Source organism: Crocuta crocuta, unplaced genomic scaffold, assembly GCF_008692635.1.
Source record: "Crocuta crocuta isolate KB4526 unplaced genomic scaffold, BGI_CrCroc_1.0 scaffold48, whole genome shotgun sequence".
Classification (NCBI taxonomy): domain Eukaryota; kingdom Metazoa; phylum Chordata; class Mammalia; order Carnivora; family Hyaenidae; genus Crocuta; species Crocuta crocuta.
Genome location: NW_027533089.1, coordinates 9088676 through 9113043, shown reverse-complemented (window position 1 = coordinate 9113043; position 24368 = coordinate 9088676). Strand labels below are relative to the sequence as shown.

The 24368-nt window shown below is 33.8% G+C and overlaps 1 protein-coding gene across 3 annotated transcripts in view; it reads left to right on the top strand.

Moving 5' to 3' along the window:
• FNBP1L (formin binding protein 1 like) overlaps nucleotides 1–24044 on the top strand; it is a 114245-nt gene extending 90201 nt beyond the window's left edge. For 2 of the 3 annotated variants that reach the window (XM_077746037.1, XM_077746035.1), the window contains 8 exons: nucleotides 71–199; nucleotides 1846–1992; nucleotides 3692–3895; nucleotides 13461–13570; nucleotides 15748–15880; nucleotides 16311–16405; nucleotides 18452–18600; nucleotides 20140–24044. In XM_077746037.1, the coding sequence (XP_077602163.1) occupies nucleotides 71–199; nucleotides 1846–1992; nucleotides 3692–3895; nucleotides 13461–13570; nucleotides 15748–15880; nucleotides 16311–16405; nucleotides 18452–18600; nucleotides 20140–20318 (1146 nt within the window). In that variant the 3' untranslated portion in view covers nucleotides 20319–24044. The remainder of the gene's footprint in view (nucleotides 1–70; nucleotides 200–1845; nucleotides 1993–3691; nucleotides 3896–13460; nucleotides 13571–15747; nucleotides 15881–16310; nucleotides 16406–18451; nucleotides 18601–20139) is intronic. The other variant, XM_077746036.1, reaches the window with a different exon arrangement.
• Nucleotides 24045–24368: the final 324 nt, after the last annotated feature.

The following is a 24368-nucleotide window of genomic DNA, read 5'->3' as shown; positions in this document are numbered from 1 at the left end:
GGTATAATTTTTTTTTTTTTTTTTTTTTTTTAATTTTTGTTCGTAATGTTTTGGACCAATTTGTCTCTAGGCCAAACAGCAGTTGAATCTGCGTACACATATGGCTGATGAAAATAAAAATGAATATGCGGCACAATTACAAAACTTTAATGGAGAACAACACAAACATTTCTACGTAGTGATTCCTCAAATTTACAAGGTAAAGTTTAGATATATGAAATCAATCTAGTTTTAGAGTTGGAAGAGCTAGTCTTTATACGGAAAACTTAAATTTCACACATCAGCCAGGATGTTTCTAGACTCGCTAGTCATCGGGTCTAGTATCTGATAAGAACTTCTTTTATGATTATAGATTTGAAAAGTAAATTTTTCCTAACTTTGAAATCAGAAATTTTCCTACAGAAATGTTATTAGTGTAATAAACAGTCCACAAAAACAATGACAACTTTTAGATACATTTTAATATTGTATCATTGAGTATTAGAACATAGGGGAAATTCATTGGAATTGTTCTTGGTAAGCTGCCTGACTAGAATTGGGATGTAGTTTTTTGACACTAGAGTTACTGGCAGTAGGCCAGGTGGCAGAAATAAATCTTAGGAAATGTATTTGCTAGTTTGGTTTTTGCCTGCTTGTCTTCCTAGCTGCCAGATCATAAATGTAATTCAGGCCATGAGCTTGCTTACAAATTCCATCCGTCATCACTTGATGATAAACAGTTGCCAAACAGCCTGAGATAAAGACCCAGAATTTATATGAGGATTATGTTACTGCTTATTCTAGAAAGAAGAGAAATTGGAGTGAAGGGATTAAATGAAACAGTGTTGAATGTAGTTATCTATCTGGGAGAACAGAGCTTATATGGAAAGAGTTGTCAGCCTAAATATATTTTCTTTTTCTTTGTAAGGCAAATTAGCAGTACAAAGGAAGCATAGTTACAGGTGGAGGCTTAGAGTGGGTATCATACTCCAGTCATTTAATCCACAGCATCTAGTCACCACTCAGTGGTGCTTTTCTAGGCTCTTTAGCTAAGCCTTTATGTTCTGGGGAGACCCAAACTGTGTTTTGGGCTTAATCCTTTTGTTTGGGCCTTGCTATTGATCAGTCTTGCCATTTTGGATTTTTTTTTTTTAATGTTTTATTTATTTTTGAGAGAGAGACAGAGCATGCTTATAAGTTATTTGGCTTCACTTGTCATAGCATAATTCTTAGTGGCACGTGCCATTAAATTTTTGAATTTTGGGGATTCCATTGTATGTACCATTTTCACCTTCTGGCTTCCTGCTTTTTATCTTGTACTCCCAATCCTTTGATAGTTACTGAGCTGTAGCCTGACTGACTGGTAGGTCTGAGTACCTGTTGGTATTCAGTCAACTATGGATCCTTAGTCCAGCGAGATCTTACCAAAGTAGTCTGAACTAATTTAAGGACTTAGAACTCTCAGACTTATATATGTTACAGGCCAGTTGCTTAAAAAGAAAGAAAAAAACCAACACATCAAAATTCTGTTTTCAAGTGCAGCTTTCCCTGGAAGCATAGACAACTGCTCTGACTGAAGAATGAGAAGGTGGAGGTGGTATGAGGTAGGGAGCTGGTAGCTTGTTAGGGGGTCTCTTCAGAATACTTGAAAACCAGTGTTACCTGGTTTAGGATGTGCTGAAAGACTGGATTTTTTTCCCCTTGTGTTATTTAACAAGTCTCAGGTTTTAAGTATTGTTGAGACTCTTGATAAGATATTCACAACAGTGTGACTGTTAGTGTAGAATCCTAATTTGGGGAGGGGGTTGCTTCAGAATGAAAAGAAAATTCAATATTCCCTTTTTTTAAAAAAATTCTGATTATTAGCAACTACAAGAAATGGATGAACGAAGGACTATTAAACTCAGTGAGTGTTACAGAGGATTTGCAGACTCAGAACGCAAAGTTATTCCTATCATTTCAAAGTGTTTGGAAGGAATGATTCTCGCCGCAAAATCAGTTGATGAAAGAAGAGTAAGTGCTATATAATTATATTTGATAAACGTATTTAGTTTGCATATGCAGTTGGAGTTGGTGAAACGAATTGGGAAGGGGGTGAAGTAATTGATGGGTAGCTGATTATACTTTATATTCTGTAGAAGTCTGGCAATAGATGGGACTCTTTTGGGCTTTAAAGACTGTTCTGAACACTAAAATTCTATTTGTTTTGAAAAAAAAAAAAAGTTTTAATTCTTTCTTTTCTGCTCACTAAATTTTCAATTCTTCTCCAAGAGTATAACATAACCTGTGGACTGTAGGTTACAAACTGTGTTATACTCTTACTCTAGTAAATGTTTAGAGAAAGAAGTAGATCTAAAGTTATTGTAAGAATTGCTTTTAATACAAGAGTTGGCACTTGAAGCGTCAGTAATGTATGGAGTAATGGGCCATGGCAAAAAGGAAGGGGAGCAGACGGAACAGCATAGCCCTGCTCCCCTTGAGAAAGTATATTCAGTAACCTTCTGTCTTAGTTAAGGTCTAGCAAGACTCTTGTACCTAGTCATTTCTCAGTAAATGTTGATTCAGTGACCAGAAAGGATGGTTGGCAGAAATTCAGGTTATGAGGAAGGAGCAAGAGAAGAGAACAAGTGTTTGGGGAGTGCTAAATATGTACTACATATTTTAGTCTTCATAGCAAGTTGGTATTATATTAATGAGGATCCTTCCTATAACAAATATAATTCTGACTTGAGTTTTAAAAATAAAAGGATCTTAGGGTTCTTAATTGGGAAATCAGAGGGGCATTTATATTTCAAAATGGCTGGTTGCAAGGTTATAAATGTAGTTAGGTCCCTTCTCACTGATTCTTCTTATCCTTTAGCAAGTGATTGGTGGGGTGGTGTTAATGATGAAACTAAGGTGTGATTTAATGGATAACTTTTGACTAGATGACAGGCAAAATCTACAAGTGGCAGAATAGGGAATAAAAGAGAAGTGGTTAGGGGTCAGGAGGAGTTTGTAAGAGATAAAGTATTCTGTTTGAAAATGAGTTTAAGGTGTCAGAAGAACATCTGTATAGTGGTATGTATGTCCAAAGACAATATATAGTATAATTATGTGAGTTTTAAAGTTTTAGGGAAATGGTAATGAACTTTATATTTTTAAAGTTGCTTTTTTATTTAATGGAGATCTTTCTCCATTGCTCGGTTAACATTCCCAACTATGTCTTTAATATGTGTTGTTTATCTTTTCCCCTATTGGATGCATGAAAACCTTTCTACCTGTCTCTTACTCTTACATAGATGCCTTTTCCCCTGTTTCAAAGATCAACTTTTGGTAGATATCCTATAAAGCAAAAAATGTTTTCTTTTGAAACTTCTTAGAATTTCTATTTAAGAATAATCTCTTACTGTATTCCTTTTGTCAGATCTTTCTTATCAGCTAACTTGTCCTTAGATGAATTTCAGTGGGTTAAAGCCGTGGAATGAAAACATTTCATGAATATTACAAATTAATAAAATTAATTTGATTATAAATTACTATTTTATTGGGGTTAAAATATTTAAGGTTTATTACTAATCCACCAGAAGAAATTATTCACTTTAACCTTTAATGATGACTGTAGAATTATTTCCTTTAAATTTTTGTTGGTTATTTTCTTGAGTCAAGTTTTAAAAGCTAACAGTATTAAAAATAAATGAAATGATTTTAAAAACATGTTTCTTATGTGTAGGACTCTCAAATGGTAGTAGACTCCTTTAAGTCTGGATTTGAACCTCCAGGAGACTTTCCATTTGAAGATTACAGTCAACATATTTATAGAACCATTTCTGATGGGACTATCAGTGCATCCAAACAGGAAAGTGGGAAGATGGATGCCAAAACCACAGTAGGAAAGGCCAAGGGCAAGTTGTGGCTCTTTGGAAAGAAGCCAAAGGTAAAAGTCATGAAATTCCTGTATGCTAATAATTTTACTTTAGTGTATCATTTAAATCAATGTAGGTGTTGAGTGGATAATGGCTTACTATTAATAGAAAATAAGTATTTTTATTTGAATGATTCAGTTAACTTTTCACTTATTAGAAACATAGTTTTGTATCTTAATAGTAAAAATTATTTCTGGATTTAACATTTGACCGCCACTTAATGAGTAAAAATATTAAATAGTTGTTAATATCTCTTGAATTATATGCTTTTGAAATTTCACTTGTATGCAGTTTCAATCAGAATTTCCAAGGAAACGTGATCTAACTATAAGACCACCAAAATTGCAGTTCTCTGTTAGAGTGAATGATTGACTATAGCAGTGATAAATGTCACATTAGGTCTTATAGATCGTACTAATAAAGTTATTTTTATCATCCATGTGAATATTTAATGGGAGGGGCCCAATGTTTGTGGTTATTTGAAGTTTAAAAATCTCCAGTTTATTACTAAGAGAATCTCACTCTTAACTTCTTGTTGGAACCCATTTTTTGATGTGCTGTATGTGTTAGATAAATCTAGCTCAGCAGCATGAGCAAATGGAATAGATGAGTGCTTAATCTGACCAATTTAGTGATTATAATAGTGTCTATACAGTATGAGAATAGATACGTACTTTTAATCTGATATGCTCTATTTATTAAAGTATAGGTGACTTTAATTGATTTTTTTTTGATCTAGACATAAAAATGTAGATAAATTTAACTCATAATATACCCATCTCTTCAAAAGTACACTTATAATTAACTCAAGCATTATTCATGCTTTTAATAATATTTTCCAGGCGAGAAGTTGAGAGGTGAGACTTTTTTTTTTTTTTTAAGTCGAATCAGAGTAGGTAGGAAAACTTAGAAATACTAGTACTGCTGAAGTTTTTCTTGAAAAATTGGGTGCGATGAAGATGAAGTAGGAACAGTCTGAGAGAAAAACCACAAATGTAATGAAAATCTTTTGCCTCTTTGTAATAATAATTAGTTGCAATTTTAATATATATTATCTATTTAGATAATTTTACCTGTAGCTGCTGCTTTTATCTCTGACAAGTGCAGATTAAGTATAACCTGTTAGGTTATACTTCTAGAAATTAGAAGAGATTTTTTTTTTTTTTATGTAGGTCCTATTGCTTTCTGACATTATAATTTGTGTATTCTATATTTTTAATGTCATTTTGTAAAAGTGATCAAATGGTACATTTTTAAAAGTAAGTTTGACTTTTTTAAATGACAGTTTTGGCAAAACTATGTTAACTTTCTTATAACATTTTTATAGAAAACTTTGAGATTTATTTTGTGAAAAGTATGTTGCCAAAAATAGAATTTTTCATTTAGGAGAAACTATGCACATTTGGCTTATTGATTCCTTTCTTTATTTCCATATTAGCCACAGTCCCCACCCTTAACCCCTACTAGTTTATTCACATCCAGTACTCCTAATGGGTCCCAGTTTCTCACATTCTCCATTGAGCCCGTGCATTATTGTATGAATGAAATAAAAACAGGGAAGCCCAGAATTCCTTCTTTCAGAAGTCTCAAAAGAGGGGTAAGTTTAATAATGGGTTAAAATGCATGATGGCCTATTGTGTGTGTAGTGTGGCTTTTAATACTCTCCACCCTCATTATAAGGCTCTCTCCTATAAATATGTAGTTTAAAAAGACCACAGAATTAAGTATAGCTGCCCTCAAGTTAAAAATAACTCCTCTTTATAACATTTGAAATGCTCAACCATAAAAGAATGGTATTATAAAGAGGGTGCTGGGTACAATCATATTAGCTATTCTTTTTGTTTATGTGAAATCATATGTCCACCATTGTCTTGTAATGTATTTACATTTTTAAGACTTTCAGTAATTTGTCACTGGAGTTAACTCATGCAATACTTTGTCACTAATGATGACTTCTGCCAAATGATAAAGTATTTTGTTGACAGTAAAATCAAGTTTAATTTTAATTTCCCTACTTTTAGAAGTATAAAACCGTTTCCAGTGGTTAAATAAAGAATTAAAGATAGGCATGTTAAATATCAAGATTCTAGATCATATTAAGATAATATATTAGAAGGTATTTTGTAAATTATTTGCCTATAAAATACTAGATAATATTGAGAAATGTTTACATGGAATTTGTGTTCTTGAGCTTAAAAAAAAACATAAACCATTTTTTTGCCACAATATATTTTTTTAATTGGCCAGTCTTTGGTATTTACTTAAAACTAAAGATATTCTGTAAATGAAAAATTTTAGAATAATAAAAATCAAATATCAAGCTATTTTTTAGCAACACCTGTTATATACTGCTGTTACATAGTAGCGTTATTCCATTATGTTAGTGAAGCTAATTTCTCTTTTTATGTTTGATTTTAAGGGTGTGCTTATAATATTCATAGCTCATAGTTTAGATATATTTATGAAATTTGAACACTTGTTTGGACATATGAGAAACATAGGTGTCATAGCCCACAGGTGAGAACTCAGAATCTGTCAGTGCCATTAAGAAATCTAATAACGGTGATCCACTGTAGTTGGGCTTACTCTTGTTCTTTCTTGCCATTCTTCCCCCACCTTCCCTCTTCCTTCCTCTCTGCCTTCCTGCCTGCTTGCTTTCTTTTCTTTGTCTAGTCTGTTTTAATTACCTTTTGTAGCCTTTTCTACAAATTGCTTCAGTTATGTTTCTCTTTTGGCCACATATAAAACTAGATATATTCATGTAGGGCAAGATTACATTATTTGCATTTTCATTAAAACACTGTGACAACCTGAAGTATGTCAGTAATGTAGTAGACATGTTCTAGTATATTATGTCCCCTTTTGGACTGCCAGTTTTCCTATACTGCCATGAACGTTCTTACATCTATCTTACCTAATTCTGTGTTGATATAGGTAATTAGTGACATTCTGAAAAGTCAGTAGGAATGAGTCTGTATTGTACAGTACAGTATTTTTTAAAAGCCCTTAACGCTTGTTGGAAAGACTTAAGAAATCATATTTGGGTTTTTTCTTTTCCCTGATTTAGGAGGGTAGAATTCCCATCTTTCTTCTCTATGACAATTTAGATTTCATTAAATATTTTGCTGTTGAGAAATGACTGTTTAGGAGCTATATTTTTGTAATTGTTAATGTATCTTAAAACTGAGTCTACCAGATCCAATTATAGTAATCTATACTATATCTCTCTAGTATCTCAAATGTAGTTCTGTGAAATTTAGTCAGAACTGTGAGCCTTGGAGAGAGAAGTTTAAATATGTGACATCTTCATTTTTATTGAATAAGTTATTGGTGGAAATATAAAATCTACATTTTATAAAATTGAACTTAGAAGTATCTGCTTAGTCATTATTTGTCTCATTTCCACTTATTGCTTTAGTTTTAAATATTAGGACATTGTTTGGGGGGAGCCAGTTCAGGAAGGTCAAAATCTTCCTACTTCTGTTACTACTTACTATACCAAAGGAGAAAAAGCAATATATAAGGTAGAAAATATGACAGATAAATTGACTAGGGGATTGGAGGATAGAGCAGAAAGGAAAGGTTATTACAGTCTTGGCATTGACTTTTTTCATTTTGATTGGTATTTAGTAGTTTATCAGATTCTATTTCAAAATTAACCTGTAGAGATATTTTTCTTCCAATTAAGAATTTTCTCAGTATAGAAAAATCCAAAAAGAAGAGCTTCTTAAAAATATTTTATTTATTAAACCTTTTTATTTATTTTTGAGGAAAGAGTGAGTGAGCAGGGGAGGGGCAGAGAGACTGAGAGAAAGAATCCCAAGCAGGCTTTGCACTGACAGTAGAGAGCCTGATGCGAGACTCAAACTCACAGACCTGAGCGGAAGTTGGATGCTTAACCAACTGAGCCACTTAGGCTCCCCCCAGAAGAAGAGAAGCTTTAAGAAGCCAGTTTTTTTTTCTTAACATGGACTTACATGTCAGTCATTTCAGCTTACAAAATAAGTCTTAAGGTGTTTTTTTAAGTTGTTTTTTTTTTTATAAAAGGACCTATTCATACAAATTTGTGTAGGATAAAGCAAAACTGAGGGAGATAGAATCCTTTTTTTTTTTTTTTTTTTTAATGTATGTTTATTTTTGAGAGAGTGCCAGTGAGGGAGGGTTAGAAGGAGACAGAGAATCGGAAGCGGGCGCTGTGCTGGTAGCCTGACAGCTGCAAGCCTTACTTGGGGCTCAAACGCACGAACCGTGAGATCATGACCTGAGTCAAAGTCAGACACTCAACCAACTAAGCCACCCAGGTACCCCAAGTCTTAAGGATTTTAGAGCTGATGAGTTGTACCATTCAAATCAGAAACTCTTGTTTTGAACTATATTTGCAAAATAGTTTTTTATTAATATTATGTTTTTAGAATATTTATTTTTGAGAGAGCATGAGTGGAGGAGGGGCAGAGAGAGAGAGGGAGAAAGAATCCCAAGCAGGTTCTGTGCTGTCAGTGGAGAGCCTAACACGGGGCTCGAATTCATGAACTGTGAGATCGTAACCTGAGCTGAAATTAAGAGTTGGATGCTTTGACCAACTGTGCCACCCAGGCGACCTATTATTTTCCCTAAATATCGGCTTTTGACTTTCTTAAAAATTATAATTTCTTCTTCTTTTTCTTTTTTCTCTATACAGTTCCTAATATTTTTAAGGATCTGAGAAATGTTACATTGGACCAGCGTTTTAGAATTTGATGGTGATACCAATAGACCTTTTCTGAGGGATGGTGGTGTAAAATTTTCCTGCTGTGAAATCAGGATCTAACCATTAATGGATAATTGGTGCACACCTCAGCTTTACTTAATGTAGAAACAAATAGTTTTATCCTATTTCATTTGAGATTGCTGGGTAATCCCATTTTTAGAAGTAGATTTATCTAGCAATAATAAGTCCATGTTTTCTGTCTAAATTATTCCTGGTCAGAAAGACTTCTATAGTCACATTTGCAAGCTTTTATTTATTCAGAAAACAGTTATCAGGATTTTCCTGTCTTTAAATGAAATCGAATAATTTTAATAGTCTATATTTATATATCATTATATTTAAAATCTAATCATTTTAATTGCGTGATTTCCTTTTTAGTTCCCTTGTCTTTATTAAGATGCGAGGGTATGTGAAATTTTCTAGGTCTAGGCACATGATAATTGTATATGAGAGTAAGATATTTATGTATTGAACATTATTTACTTAAAAGATACTTGAATTTTTTAAAAATATTTTACAAAGAACTTGAGTTTTTGTATCCCCAAATCTAAAGTTAATGTACTATAAATTTTCTAATTGATATAAAACTAGATTAACTAAAAACGGAACCATTTGATATTTTAGTTATAATTATCTTAATGTTTTCTCTGAAGCATATTAATATAGAAACTGGAAAAATAATTTTTATTTCACCTAGAAATTTAGCTGGAGAAAATTAGAAAAGATAAATTCAAATACTTTACATATTTTTTCTTGTGCTCTATAGAATTTTGTTTTAATAATATTAAAGAAGACCATGAATATCTTTTTAAAATTTAAACTTTTTAATCATTTTATTAGGAATTTTGTGATACTGAAATAAGTTGTGCTTTTTGTTCCCTGAAACTACTGACAGTCTAAAGAATGTTAAGCTTAATTGGAAAGCTAATGGATAGCAAATGTCATCTTTCTTATCATCATAACCATTAATATATATAGCCAATTCATTGGAGATAAAGGGTAGATATTTTTGTCAGTTATTTATAAAAGTTCATATTTTTTATGTGAAATTCTTCTACCTGACACTCCCCCTTCTCTAAAACATCATAATTTAGAAAACAGGAAAAAATAAAAATTTTACAGGTTGCGAACCATGAATGAATGAAGATTAACAGAAGATTAACTTTGTAAAACTGAATTGCATAGTACAGGCCACAAGGGGTGTGTGTGTGTGTGCGTGCGTGCGTGTATGCACACACACGTGCACATATGTGTGCACATGTGTGTTTACTTGGGATGCTTGGTAGATGCAATGCCAGTTGCTGAGCCCTGCTGACCCACTTAATGTGAGGTGTATATGTATATACATGAGAGCACTCTGGCTATATATCCTTTTATATTTTGAGAAAGAAAACTTTTAGCCAGTTTTCTAAAAATTGACATTATATTTTTAGTGTTGCTTATTGAGCATATGGATTTCAGAATAAAAACTGAAAATTAAGTGCTATGTTTTCAGAGCAACATTCAACCCCATGTATTTGTGTCTATTAGGAAATATGTATGGGAAACTCAAATCTGGGCGACTCATTGTTTTGATAATGTGTCTCTAATGTGTCTGTACATTTTTTTAAAAACCTTAAAACTAAAGTAGAAATGCTACCCTTAGCTACCCTTGACATTTAAATTCAAAAAAGTATTTTGAATTATAGCAGTTCCTGTGATGGTGTTTTCCTTAATGCACTGAGAAGAATTTTTCATTTTTTTTAATACTTCATATAAGATTTTTTTTAATGGCTAATATTAGTTCTTTATATTCAGCTCTTCAAATATTAGTATTTTGAGAATGAAGGGCTGTATAAATAAAATCCACTTTTGGAAAATTTCTCTTTTAAAGAAAATGATTATTGATAAGTGATTTTTATTTACTTTTAAGTTTTCGTTGCATTTAGAAAATATCTGCCCATTATCATCAGTGTATTTTTTTTTTTTTTTGCAAGTAATTTACTTTCCCCAAACTGTGCTTAAAATGGTTTTTCTGGCTTAATTGTTTGGATTGTGAAGTGTTCATGATTTATTTTAATATTGTAAAAAGTATAAGCTATTGCATCTTCTGTATTATGATTTCATGTGAATAATTTACCATTTCTTTCTGTTTTCCATTGAACTATTCAGTGGTCGGTGAAGATGGTAAGCCTTATGTGCTGATCTATATACTGTGCCAACATTAAATAGTCTCAAAACGTTTTTGTTTTTGTTTTTTTAATATAAGTCTATTTATTCTGAGAGAGAGAGAGCATGAGCTGGGGAGGGGCAGATAGGGAGACAGAGGATTCCAAGCAGGCTCCATGCTAGTACAGAGCCATGGGGTTCAAACTCCCAAACCATGAGTTCATGACCTGAGCTGAAATCGAGTCAGACACTTAACTGACTGAGCCACCCAGGTGCCTCTCAAAACATTGTTGTTGTTGTTTTTTTAATTCAAAGTAAGTATTAAAGTACAACCCCACATTTTCACCTTGTATGTGTCTTTTCTTTTTATAATTTAATCCATAGTCTGACATATTCAGTACCTATTGATGTCATAATATTCTAATAATGTGTAGTTAACTTTAGTCACCCTATTAAGTCCCTAAATGTTATTGAGTGGAGTCTTGTCATGTTACAGAGCGTAAAATTACAATTAATCATTAAGTTACATACTAGAACAAAAATTCATGTTTTTACACAAGGAAAATTAAAAATGATTTTTCTTAATGTCTTTTAAAAAGATTGTATACATTTATTAGTAGTTTATCCCAAGAATCATTATATTTTCAAAACAGTAAGAAAGAAAATTTCCTACTAATTTCATTAGAGTCAGTGCTTTCTTCTGTAGTACTGAATGGGAATAAAAGCACACATAGCCTAAATATTATTGTATGTGTGTGCAGTTGTGTGTGAGTGTGTTGTGTGTGTGATTGAGATGATCCTTTATACATTTCAGACACATTAATGGAACTACATTGTGAAGACCTAAACCCCAAATCATTGAGTGCTTGCATAGTTTCTTATTTTTAGAAAATAGACCATTCTCTTCCAGACCAGTTTTTTTCAGACTTGCAGTTTAGCCTTTTATAAATGTATTCCCTTGTAGTAGGAGAGGTTTGTTAATAAATACCTCAGAGGTCATGTCAAAGTGAGATATTAGAAATGCCTTCATATCTACTGTTAATAAATTTGCGAACAGGGTTTGATTAGAGATAAGTGGTAATCAGGCAGGTTTACTTACAGGTAGTTGTGAGTTTATTGTAATACTACAAAAAAGACCCCCTCATGTTGAAATATATTTCTTTATTTCATTAGATAATTTTAAGAAATATTTAAAAATATATAGATTAAAGGTTTTTATCTTTGGCACATATATAATACTTTTCAAAACCTCTATCTGAAATTAGATTAAATGTGACAACTTATATTAATAATTGACCACTAAATTTAAAGGCACCTTGCATCGGATATTCTGCCATTCATTTATTTAGGTCAGATTTGGTGATTGACATTTTATTATTTCTGGTACTTGGTAGACTAAAAAACAAAAGCCACTTAGACAAATGCCCTACTTTTTGTTAAGGTGAGCTGGTTGAATATCCATAATGTATAGGCCACTTGGGGAAAATTCTGGAGATTCTGTTATTAATTAAATGTTAACCTTTGATCATGGCTCCATTCTAAAAGTGAGTTTTTTCTTTTTTAAAAGTCAGGGAAACATTCTTAGAGATGGTGAAATAAAGCTACTAAGCATGTTATAGGCATAAATGGCTGAAAGAGCAAGGATGTGTTTCAATTCAACAATATTTTAAAAATTGAACTGGCATATTCTTCAAATCACCATCTTAGAAAGAAAAATGAAGAGTGATAGGTGTTATCAATTTTTGGAATATATCAAAACTTAGTAAATATGGATTTATAATAAATAGAATCAATAGTTGCTAATATTGGCTCTGTTGTGTAACCTCTAATAAGAGTGACATTATTAACATTCAAGATGTGAAAGACCTAATTTGAATCAGAAGATTACACCTAAATTTTCTTAAATGATACAGTTTCTTGAATATTAAAACATAAAAAAACTTCAAACATGAAGCATCTTTCCTAAAGAAGGATCACATCTTTCTTTGGATTTTATCTTTCTTTTGGGAATAACTGTGGTATGTTATTTGATTGTACAAAAGGATAATTGAAAGTAAAGTCCTTACTAGAATAATTTCTACTTTCACATCACACAGTGGATAGTTTCACCTTTCGTTTTTTAATAATCAGGTATGTTTTGGTTCTAAAGAGTGGTTTAATAAATGTGATCATTCAGAGACTATGCAATATTAAAATATATTTCACCAATTAGATTATCTCTGTGAGGTAAGTTGCCTACTTGTATAAGCTTTTCATATTAATGGTCTGAACATTCGCAGTATTTGATTGGGGAATGTGATGTATAAAGAATAGTAATTTGTATAGGTGAGAAATGTTATGTGTTTCCATTTTGTTGTTGTTGCTGTAAGAAGGTTCATATGTATTTATTTTAATTGCCAAGACCTGAAAATGATGTGATAGTGGTCATTACCGGTTTTCTTTATCTGGTTATATTTTTACCTGTTCCTAGTTCATGATTTCATAAACTGACTGAAATTCAAGCTTTGTTCAATATAGTTGTTTTAATTTACATACACATATCTGTGTAGATTTCTTCTTAAAAGGGGTTGTTTGGGGCTAATTTTACATTAAAATTGATGTGTATTTTTATTTTATAGCGAGTATATTTAAAAAAGAAAATTTCCTGAAGATGTCTTTTATAATTTAGATTCTCTTTTCAGGGCCCTGCACTGGAAGATTTCAGTCATCTGCCACCAGAACAGAGACGTAAAAAACTACAGCAACGCATCGATGAACTTAACAGAGAACTACAAAAAGAATCAGACCAAAAGTATTCTTCTGTTAAGTCTTTTTTACTCCTTTCAGGGTCTCCTTTGAATGATGTGTTTAATAAATGTGCTGTATAAAAGATTTTAAAAAATCCTATCTTTTGAGGGAAAAATACACTCCTAAACTTTGGAAAGTTTTATCATTCCTGTGTTATAAATAAAAATGTAATGTTAATTTCTTAGGTTTCAGTTTACTTATTGGATGATAATAGTCCATGCCCCCCCACCTCCCAGTATTGCAAAATAGTTTGATGGTTCATTATCAAGAGTAGTTTCACCAACACTAACCGTCTCTTACACCTTGACACATTTCATTTTGCTTTGATACGTAAATTGAACTCCGTAGAAACCTAAGGCTATAATTATTTTTGTTTGCAGCAAGTTGGCATATAGTATTTGATTACTTTTAGCTTCAGATTCATTGACTCATTGCTGTAATTTTTTTTTCAGTTTTATAAAGAGTTTCCTTTGGTTCAGTTTAATGAACAGAGATGAATAAAGGGTCATTACAGTGAATTGGTGTCCTACTACTATTTGCTTTTACACTAAAGATAAAATTGGAGCTTAAACTCTGGCATGAGTGATTGAAAGTATTTGGGGGTTTTGTTTTTGGTTTTTTGCAGCTCAGGCAGCTTTGCTCCAGATTTTGTGTGTGTTGTTTTCTTTTTCTTGAAGTATAGTTGACACACAATGTCACATTAGTTTCAGGTGTAGAAGTGACTGAAATTTTGATGTTAAGAATTAAACATCAGATATAATGGGATGTTTAATTATAAATGAAATACTGTAATAATTTTCATCATTTGTGGTAGTTGTGTTCTATAAAGTTATGGACACTGAATTCGTGAAGACTGAAATGGAAAATATAGGTTTAGGCTCCATTTAGCTTCTGGCCACAACATTTTCATCAACTGATCAATTATAACCATGTTTTATGTGTGTTTCTGTTTGAAGACTCATTATTTAATATAGTTGATTGATTAACTTTGAACTCAGGGCCAATAGCACTGTAACTCATGCCTGAACAAAAGCCTATCTAACTACTTGTATTTTTTCCATAAGGCACCTCACAGCCTTCTTGCAGTTAGAAACACTAGACAGTACTTCAGCACTACACTTAGGAGCTTATTTTAAAAAGAAAAATCAACAAAGAGCACAAAATTTTAAAAACATGGCACTAGATGGACGACAAAAAGGATACTTGTTCAGAGTGTCTAGAACTTAGAAAAGAGAGAAGACTTGAGATATTTGAGAATCATCTAAAGATAGGTGATTTTAAAATAGTGGAAATAGTTATATTTCAATAAAACTAGAAAGAACAAGAAGGGATAATTTTTAAAAAATATAAGATGAGATGAGAAGAAACCTGTCATTTTATGTAGCACACATTTAAAGGATGAGCAGAAGTTGAGAAAGAACCAGTGAGGGAGATTATGAGACCGTGGAAGTGAGGAGAAAGGAGAAGAAAATGTAACCTCTAGGAAATTAAGAAGGAAGAGAGTGTTAGTCAATAATGTCAGATATTAGAGGAAGTCAGAGTGCTGATGGAGGTATAACCTACAGTGATATGATTAGAGAAATGAGGAGATGAATGAACTGGGAGAGGGTCAGGTTAAAAATTCATTCCTCTTTCTAGCATGGATGAGTGGGAGGACAAGGATGCTGTGAACTAAGGGGGAATGTATGTCTATGGGGGAATATAATGAATTTGGTTTGGAACATGATGAGTTTAAGAATATTATGAGTAGTATTCTTCTAGTTCTTGATTAAACCTATATATATATACAAAGACACATACATATATATAATATATGCATATATATTACATATATATAATATATGCATATATATTACATATATATAATATATATGCATATATATTACATATATAAAATCTCATAAATGAGAAGTAGGAAATGAGGAATCTCTTTTTTTATTCCAAATGTTTTAAGACTGCCTCCATAAATTGCTCACTATATACATTATCATCTTTATACACGTTATCTTTAAGCAGGTAATGTTAGACTATATTTAAAGAGATATTATTACTCTCTTAAGATTAGGCTACATGAGAGCCCCCAGAATCAGATGAAATCAAATCAAATCAAATCAAATGAAACTCTTTTATCTGGGAGCATGAAGTGAATATTTAATTTTGTGACTTCCTTCTCATTTTCAGAGAAGCACTCAACAAAATGAAAGATGTGTATGAGAAAAATCCACAAATGGGGGATCCAGGGAGTTTGCAGCCTAAATTAGCAGAGACGATGAATAACATTGACCGCCTTCGAATGGAAATCCACAAGAATGAGGTAGGTTTGTTACTTTGTAGTTGTCTAAGACAAATTCATTTGTATAAACTTCATTATGATAGATTGATTTTTTTGCTACAATTTTATCTTCAAAAATTTAATTTTAGGATTATGATCTGAAAGAAAGAAATCATTTTGGTCTATAATCTTTAGAATTAGCCCCTTATTCAAGTTTTTCCTTTTAATTAAAACTTTATTTAAAACTAAACATTTATTTTATCGCTTCTCGACCTTATGACTAAGATCAAGTGTAAAACTGAATATTTATGCTTATCAGCTATAAGTTGATCATCGGTCAAACTGGAATAAAGGTTTCCCTTCTCTAAGAGTTACATAATTATAAAAACTCAATGCACATTTTAAATGTAGACTATCTTTTCAGCTTTAAAAATACTTAACTGAGCTCAGTTTTATTTATTTTTTTCCTAAGGCTTGGCTCTCTGAAGTTGAAGGCAAAACAGGTGGGAGAGGAGACAGAAGACATAGCAGTGACATAAATCATCTTGTAACACAGGGACGAGAAAGGTCACTCTTTGCATTTTGTTTGTATTTTTTTCCCCCTCAAACTTTTTTCACTTTTTTGTTCTAAATTTCATACAGTTCTTTTTCTTCTTCCTTGGTGTAATGGGTTTGGCCTTTAATAGCGTTAGTCTTATGAACCTAACTGATTTTCTGTTTCTTTATAGTAGTTCTTTGCTGATTAGTTCTAGTTTGTCATGCATCCAAAAACAAAGGTATGAAAATAGGAAATTATGGAGCTACTGTCAGAAGGCATAGGCTCCTCAGACCTGGGAAGATTCCCTTAAGGTTTAGATGGAGTTGGATGGCTAATGCCAAAGAAAAATTTAACTGTTAAGTTGCTCAAAGTTTTGTGAAGGAAGAAACAATATTGTTAGTTTGAATCAGAGCTTCCAAAAGGCATTTTGCTAAGTTTTCATGCTTTCATACCATTTGTGACAGTTTCCTCCTCTGTGTTTATGTCTTTCCCCATTCTGCCCCCACTAAGATCTAACAAATTAGGATTCTCCTTAGAGAAAATTTGAGAGATCTAGTATTAAATCTTGGCTACTACTTAATTACAGTGTAATTTGAACAAGTTCATTTTTAATGATCTCTGAGTCCCAGTTTCCTAAAATAAAGAGATTAAAATATCTATCATACAGGGATGCCTGGGTAGCTCAGTCGGTTAAGCATCCGCCCAACTCTTGATTTCAGCTCAGGTCATGAACTTATTAACATTTTGTGAGATCAGCCCCACATTGGGCTCCACACTGACAGCACAGAGCATGCTTAGGATTCCTTCCCCCTGTTCTCTCTCTCAAAAATACATAAACTTTAAAATAAATAGAAAAATAAAATACCTAATTATTAGTAATAAATGAAGTAATGTCCATAGAGCACCTCATAATAAAATGCCTGGGAACAGTATGTGCTTGAGAAATGTTAGTTCTTCCTTCTCAAAGTCTTACCACTTTTTGAAAGAGTACCTGTGTGTCAAGAGAAACCCACAAATACACTGGTTTTGTTACTAGGTAAAACCTAAAGTAATTTAATCTCTCTGGTTTGTATTATTTAAGAACATGGCTTTTAGACATACTAAAAGTGCTTTTAATTTCTAATCATACAGATTTTCCATTATCTTATTCAGTCATTTGAGTTTTTAGCAAAATTATTAATATTTTTCTCTCAGACTTAAAAAAAATTTAAGGGAAAAAAATGCCTGTGGGTTACCTGCTCTTTAATTTTCTGAGTTTTACTAACTTCCCTGTTAGCATGATTAATAGGAAGTTAACTTTATTAGGAGTCTTTGCTTTCAGTGACAATAAATACCCATACTGGCTTAAACTAAAGGGATTTTATTGGCTTGCTTTAGGGAAAGCTTGATCTTAGGAGCTCAGATGGTCTCCTCAGGACTGTTTCTCTCCACCTCACAGTTCTACCTTCCACTATGTTGGCTTCATTTGAAGGCTTCATATGGTGATCTTCCAAAGCACTGGGCTCATCTTTCTCCAGGTCCAAGTCCAGTAGAGAAGGAAGGGAGGGAGCTTCTCTTCAGTCCTAAGGAAAAGGCTCTGTGGGTCTGTTTTATCTGATCAGGTTATAAGCCTACTTGTTAACTATTCACTCTTACCACACAAGTGCTGTACTCAGGCCCTCTGGAGCCAGGACAGAACTCCCCAGGAAGCCTTTGAACTGACCATGGGTCTGGGTGGGTCTCCTGTGGAACGTTAGGGTTCTTTTGCCAAAAGGTGATAAATCTGGGATGATGAAAGGCAAGTGTTACCTGTATTTCTCCATTTTATCTCTGGACCCAATGATAGAGCTATTTGTTGAATGCATACCATATGCCTAGAACATTGTAATTTTTTAGTTTCAGGAAATTCAACAAAAAAGCATTTTGTATTGCAGGCAATTTATATATATCAACAACATTTAAGAAATTAAAGGCTTAATTTGGAACTGTATCATTGATATTTAGTTCTCTGAATTGACCCTGAGATCAGCCTGCAGATAGTGTTAAAAGTTGCCATCTTTGTGATACTCTATGAGATAAACTTCTATGTTTTATAGTCCTGAGGGAAGTTACACTGATGATGCAAACCAAGAAGTCCGTGGGCCACCCCAACAACATGGTCATCACAATGAATTTGATGATGAATTTGAAGATGACGATCCCTTGCCTGCTATTGGACACTGCAAAGCTATCTACCCTTTTGATGGTATGATTTTCTTTTGTATTTGATAACCTTAAAATCTGCATACATTGAATCATGCACTTAGGTGTCCTTAGCTAAATAATACATTGTCAGAAAATTATAATTCCAGCTCATTAGTATGAATATTTTTGTTGTAACTGTATTACAAATAGAGGTTTTTCTTCTGTACATGACACTGAAAGAAAATTACCTGTGTTATCAGCATCCTAGTACAGATTTTTATTTGACTATCAGCTTTGGTCAATACGGAATTTAATTTTCCCAGAGATCTTACTAATGCTACATATAATCACCGAAGTTGAAGCAGCTTGAGCAGGTGGCTCAGAACCTAGGAAGTAGAAAGCTAGTGGATGCCACCCTAAGCTCTTCCGTATAACTTGCTGACATTGAGAGAAAGGTACAAGACAGGGGGCATAGCTGAATGTCCCTACTTTATCTTGACTCTGTAGGTCATATTTTCCAGTGAGAACAGGAGAGAATGTGGAGCTTCTGACTATGCCTTCCTTCCCCTGTGATAGGTGGGGAACAATCTCTGTGAGGCAAGGAAGACATGTTGTTCTCTCTTGCAGATTTTTAGTTACTTTTTCTGCTCATGGACTGTGAAAAATCCTTTTCCTCAATTCTCAGGAGCAGAGTAACACTTTCACAAATAAGTTGTTATAAAATGGCATATGACTTAAGGTCCTTCCCCACCCATCCATTGTATTAGTTTTAAAGTTGAGTAAAGTTTTTAATTACTCCTCATTCTGAGGACAAAATGCTGAATAAGGGCTTGCCATAATGTAACCTGGAGAATTTAGCGTATGTTAAATGAAGATTGATTTGTGAAAACTGTTACTGCTAAGCGGGTTGGGAGTGGTTGGCCATGGGCAAGAAAGGGAGTCCTGAGGTTTGTGACATTTTGAAGGAAGTTTGTGCTTTGTGGCTGTGACTATTCTGCTTCCACCATCACCAGAGTTGAACCTGTGTTTTCCTTTGCTCTCTCTCAAAACCGTATTCTTTCCTTCCTTCTTTCCACTCTCTCACAGTCTTAATATGTTCCTGATCCACAGGTCATGAATTTTCCAGATACCAGAGTTGAACCTGTGTTTTCCTTTGCTCTCTCTCAAAACCATATTCTTTCCTTCTTTCTTTCCACTCTCTCACAGTCTTAATATGTTCCTGATCCACAGGTCATGAATTTTCCAGATAGCAGTGCCACTCAAATTTAGGAAAAGAGTTGGAGAAGTGAAATAGGAGTTACAATATCCTGTCAAATCATATTATGTCATTGTAGATCAGTTACTTCATCTGTTATTTGGTGGTAATACTAATAATGCCAGTTTCCCAGAGCTATTGTCCAGTTCCAGTGAGGTCATGTTATATATGAAAGTGTTGGATAAACAACAAAAGCATCATAGAGCTGTTGCTAATAAGAGTCAGTGGGCTCTTGGTTCTAGGTATGTTGAATCTAGTAGAGTTTCATGTTGTTTTGTGTTGTATTTGTAACCTTTACTCAGTTCTCGCTATAATTATGCTTGTGCTATGAAAACTCTCATTTAGGACATAATGAAGGTACCCTGGCAATGAAAGAAGGTGAAGTTCTATACATTATTGAGGAAGACAAAGGTGATGGCTGGACAAGAGCTCGGAGGCAGAACGGAGAAGAAGGCTACGTTCCCACATCATACATAGATGTAACTCTAGAGAAAAACAGTAAAGGTGCAGTAACTTACATCTAAACTAACCAGGCAGCTTTGTGACATGTATGACATAGAAACGATAACGGAAAACGGAAACACATTCAACGGGTGGGAAAACATAAGAAAACTTAAAGGGCATCCAAGATAACATTGTTCACTATGTGAGCTGAGTGTAGGCTCTATCTTAAAGATGTGACTATTCCCACAAGAAACCGTTCTCATGATGTTTTACTATGTGAGTGATGTTGGTGTGAAGCTTAATTGATGCCTTTTGCTTTATGTCCTGCTTAAGTCTCTGTGAAAGATTTGTACTTTTCTGCCTTATAAGTTAGAGAATTTGATATTTTGGGCAGGAATCCATAGATAGAAAGCCCCCTTCACCCAACACACACTTTGCTTCTGAAAACACAGTGACTGTAGTGAATCATAAATAAGTAAAACTGCTCTGAAATGCTACAGAAAGTGGACTCTCAAAAGAGTGATTTGGCATAGGGGTTTGAGGTTTTTTTTCTTTTTTAACATTTATTTTGCAGCGGGGGGTGGGGGGGAGACACACAATCCAAAGCAGGCTCCAGGCTCTGAGCTATCAGCACAGAGCCCGACATGGGGCTCGAACTCACAGAGTGTGAGATCGTGACCTGAGCTGAAGTTGGACCCTTAACTGACTGAGCCCACCCAGGTGCCCCAGGAGTTTGAGTTTTTGTAGCAACGGTTTTTAGGAAGAAAAATCATAGTTGACTAATTGAAAAAATAAGAAATACAATCGCTTTCATTTTTCTCCCTATTCTTCACATGGTTTCCGAAAGGAAGAAAACAAGCACCTCAAACATAAATCTATTTTAGTAGTAGGCTAATCAAGAGACCTGCAAAATAAATCAGCGTGGTCTAGCTCTTAGGTGGATAAAATGATTTTTTTCTGAGACCTGAAAATATTTCCATCTGTTATACTACTAATTTCTAGTAATGTATAACCTTCCTTCCAAATTAATGCCTGTATTTTTCATCTTGAATATGTCTTTTGGGAAATACCACTTTAGTAATTATTTAGCATTTGGCAATTATACATAGGCAAATAAATTCTAGGTGCAGTGAGAGGAAATCTTGAAGGGAAGTCCTTGTGCATTTCACTTTGAAAAGAAAATTTTTGACTGGGTTGGAGGACTCTATCACCATTTAGGGCATTTCCTCATTTTAGCTGAATCATCGATTCAAGATTATTTTTTTCCAATTAATTTCAACAAGCATTTGTCGGAAATACTATACAATTAAGGATTGTGCAGTGCTGGTGGTCGTGTGGGGAAGTAAAGTGAGAAGCAATTAAAAGACTGGTCTTTAATTTTGCTCATGTCCCAGATTTTTCTGGTGTTCTCACATAGCTGACTGTAAAATAATTTTAGAGCCTTTTGGGACAGACACTTTAAACTGAACACCCCTTTTGGTCTTACCAAAGGTCTTCAGTAATTGTTCTTTTCTTTTTCCTCCTGGACTACAGGTTCCTGAAGAGGGTTTCTGAGGAAATGGGCAAGATGTTGAAGGAGGTTACATGCAGCTGCTTTTAGGGGGAGGGTGTTAGAGTTGTCAGGCTCAAACAGAGAGAGAGAAGCAAGTTGCATGAGTGCATGCAGACATTTTTTTTTTTTTTTTACTAACTTCATTATCATTTCCATACATTGTTTTAAAAACCATTTTAATATCAATCCTTAAATTCCTCATTTGCAGTTATTCACATAAGGGGAAAAAAAGCCAAAAATGCCTAACTTTTTTTTCCATTTCTTTTACTGATGTCTAAATCAGAAAGAATGCAGAGCTCTCATTAAATTTGTCTTCTCTTTGTCCCAAAAGGACTGTCTTCCCCAGCTCTGTTCTAATTGGCTTTTAGACCCGTTGTCTGTCAGAACCCTTGCCATTTGTCAGTGTCTGCCTGCGCCACCTATGTGCTTGCTTAACATTCCGTTGCATGTCTAGAGTGATTGAGCTAGATTTTTCAGGCATGTCTTTATAATCCCTTGTTCTTGTCAAAGCCTTTGTTTTGTTTTACATCTGTAGTGCAAGTCACTTTGTCAGACATCTCCAAGCACTAATGTTTCCATCCTAGTATTTGTGTTCGCTGCTATAACTTCCCCACTACAAACATTCCAGTTTTGGCATTATGAAGAAGTAGTTTGTGAACCTGAAGTATCTGTGATAAGAAAAAGAAAACATCTCTGCTCTAGCCTGCAGCCCGGTTTAAAGAACTCTGAAACGTGATCCATCTTCACCTCAGTCTGAGAAGAATCTATAGTCAGCACTGAAATCCTGGCATAATAAACACACAAGATACTCACCACCTCAAGACAAAGGACTGTTGTCAGAAGTCAGCTGCTTCCATTCAAATGCTGCCTTAAACTAGAGTGCCTAAATCTGTTGATTGCCAACACTACCACTACAGTATCCCACAAAGGGCTTTATGTGTCAGCTCAGTGCGACCTCCTTTAACTCGGCAGCGCTGCCGCGGATGCCAGTGTAGCCTCGGTAGGTGGCTTTTAGAGCTCTACCATGTTTGATGGTGCATCTTCAAATTTATGCATCAGACTAAAGACATGTCCAGGTCCATTTTACTTTACTCAGTGTTTTTATGAGAAGTTTTATGGACTCTCCTCCCTTCCCCGTTGTGTTTTAATTTGGGGTGACCATGTTCTTATTATTAAAATGATAGTCTGTTTCCAAGTGATGCTTTTGTTTGAACCGGATGAAATTTAGTGAAACTTTGTAATGATCTATGTGCACTTTTACTTGTACAATGGAAATTCCTGTATGTTTATACTTGTAAATATAATTGTTGTTAGTGCGCCTGTTGCTTATGTTGTCCTGCCTCGCATTTGTGATTCTGTTAATGACTTGTATCTTAACTAATTTCTTAGTGGTGTTTAATAGGGGGATGGCCTTGGGTGGGGGGATCTTTGTACCACAGAAGCTTCATTAATTTTGTTCTTTACTTTTTGAGGGAAGAAAGAACATGAAATGGGTCTGTGTATTATTGGATTTTAAGCAATATTTTAGAAGCTGTGTGACTGCTTTAATAATTTTTTCCCAGTGTTATTTGAATCCTACTTACTACCAGTTATACTAAAGCTGAATGACAATTGTGTGAAGGTTAATGCCTTCATAAGATCGAGTGCACCCCTGTTACACGGCTGACATACAGTGTATTACCTTTGAGGCTAGTAAACTATGAAGTTTAGATTTTGAATCTCTTTACAGGGTTATTTATATAATGTGACATTATTCAATACTGACAGACTACATAAAGTAGTTTTAAAACCTAGTGCTATTTTTATTTTAAAGGTTAGCAGTGAGGAGGAAATGTGATCTGGCTGTGTTTGTCCTCTGTACAAAGCCTGAAGTGCTTGTGTTTTTCTGGTTGATGGCCAGAGAGGGCAAAGTTTAAGGCTTTCTTATAAGGACTAACTGTTCTTTTCAGGCTACTGTTTGTTTTTCTCAAAGCAGGATTTGCTTCCGTGGGAGGCAAGGTCCTTTCACGTGGAATAGTGCAACCTGTACATGAGTTATTACAATAGGACAGACGTTTGTACTTGCACAGTTTAAATCATTCTTAAATCATTCTTAAATTTTGAACATGTGAATTGTCCAAAAGAAATCTTTAATTTTTCGGTAATTTTTACTCTTTTTGTGCACATGTTGATTTCTTAATGGTAAATGCTTTGTTTAAGATAGTGTTCTCTGTTGAGAATATTTTCATGGAATAAAACAATCTTTTCATGGTCAGTTAAGGTGTATAGTGTGTTATCTCTTATTCCTACGTGAACTAAAGATGTCATGATTTTGTTCTTGGGTGTGCTAAATGCCTGATGATACAGAGTAGATGACAAGCTCCGTAAGTGGAACCAGCATCTATGTTGAGTGATGTTTTTTGCAAAGCAGTTTTGGAAATTTTATTTTAGTTTTAGTTTCTTTCAAGCTTTCCTAAAGGTAAAAAAAAAAACAAAAAAAAAACCTGTTTCTGTAAATTTAAATTGAGTGTGGTAGTTTGGATTATTTATCTTTATTCGACTGTGGCTGTGTTGTACAAACTTTCTTTTAAAACATCTC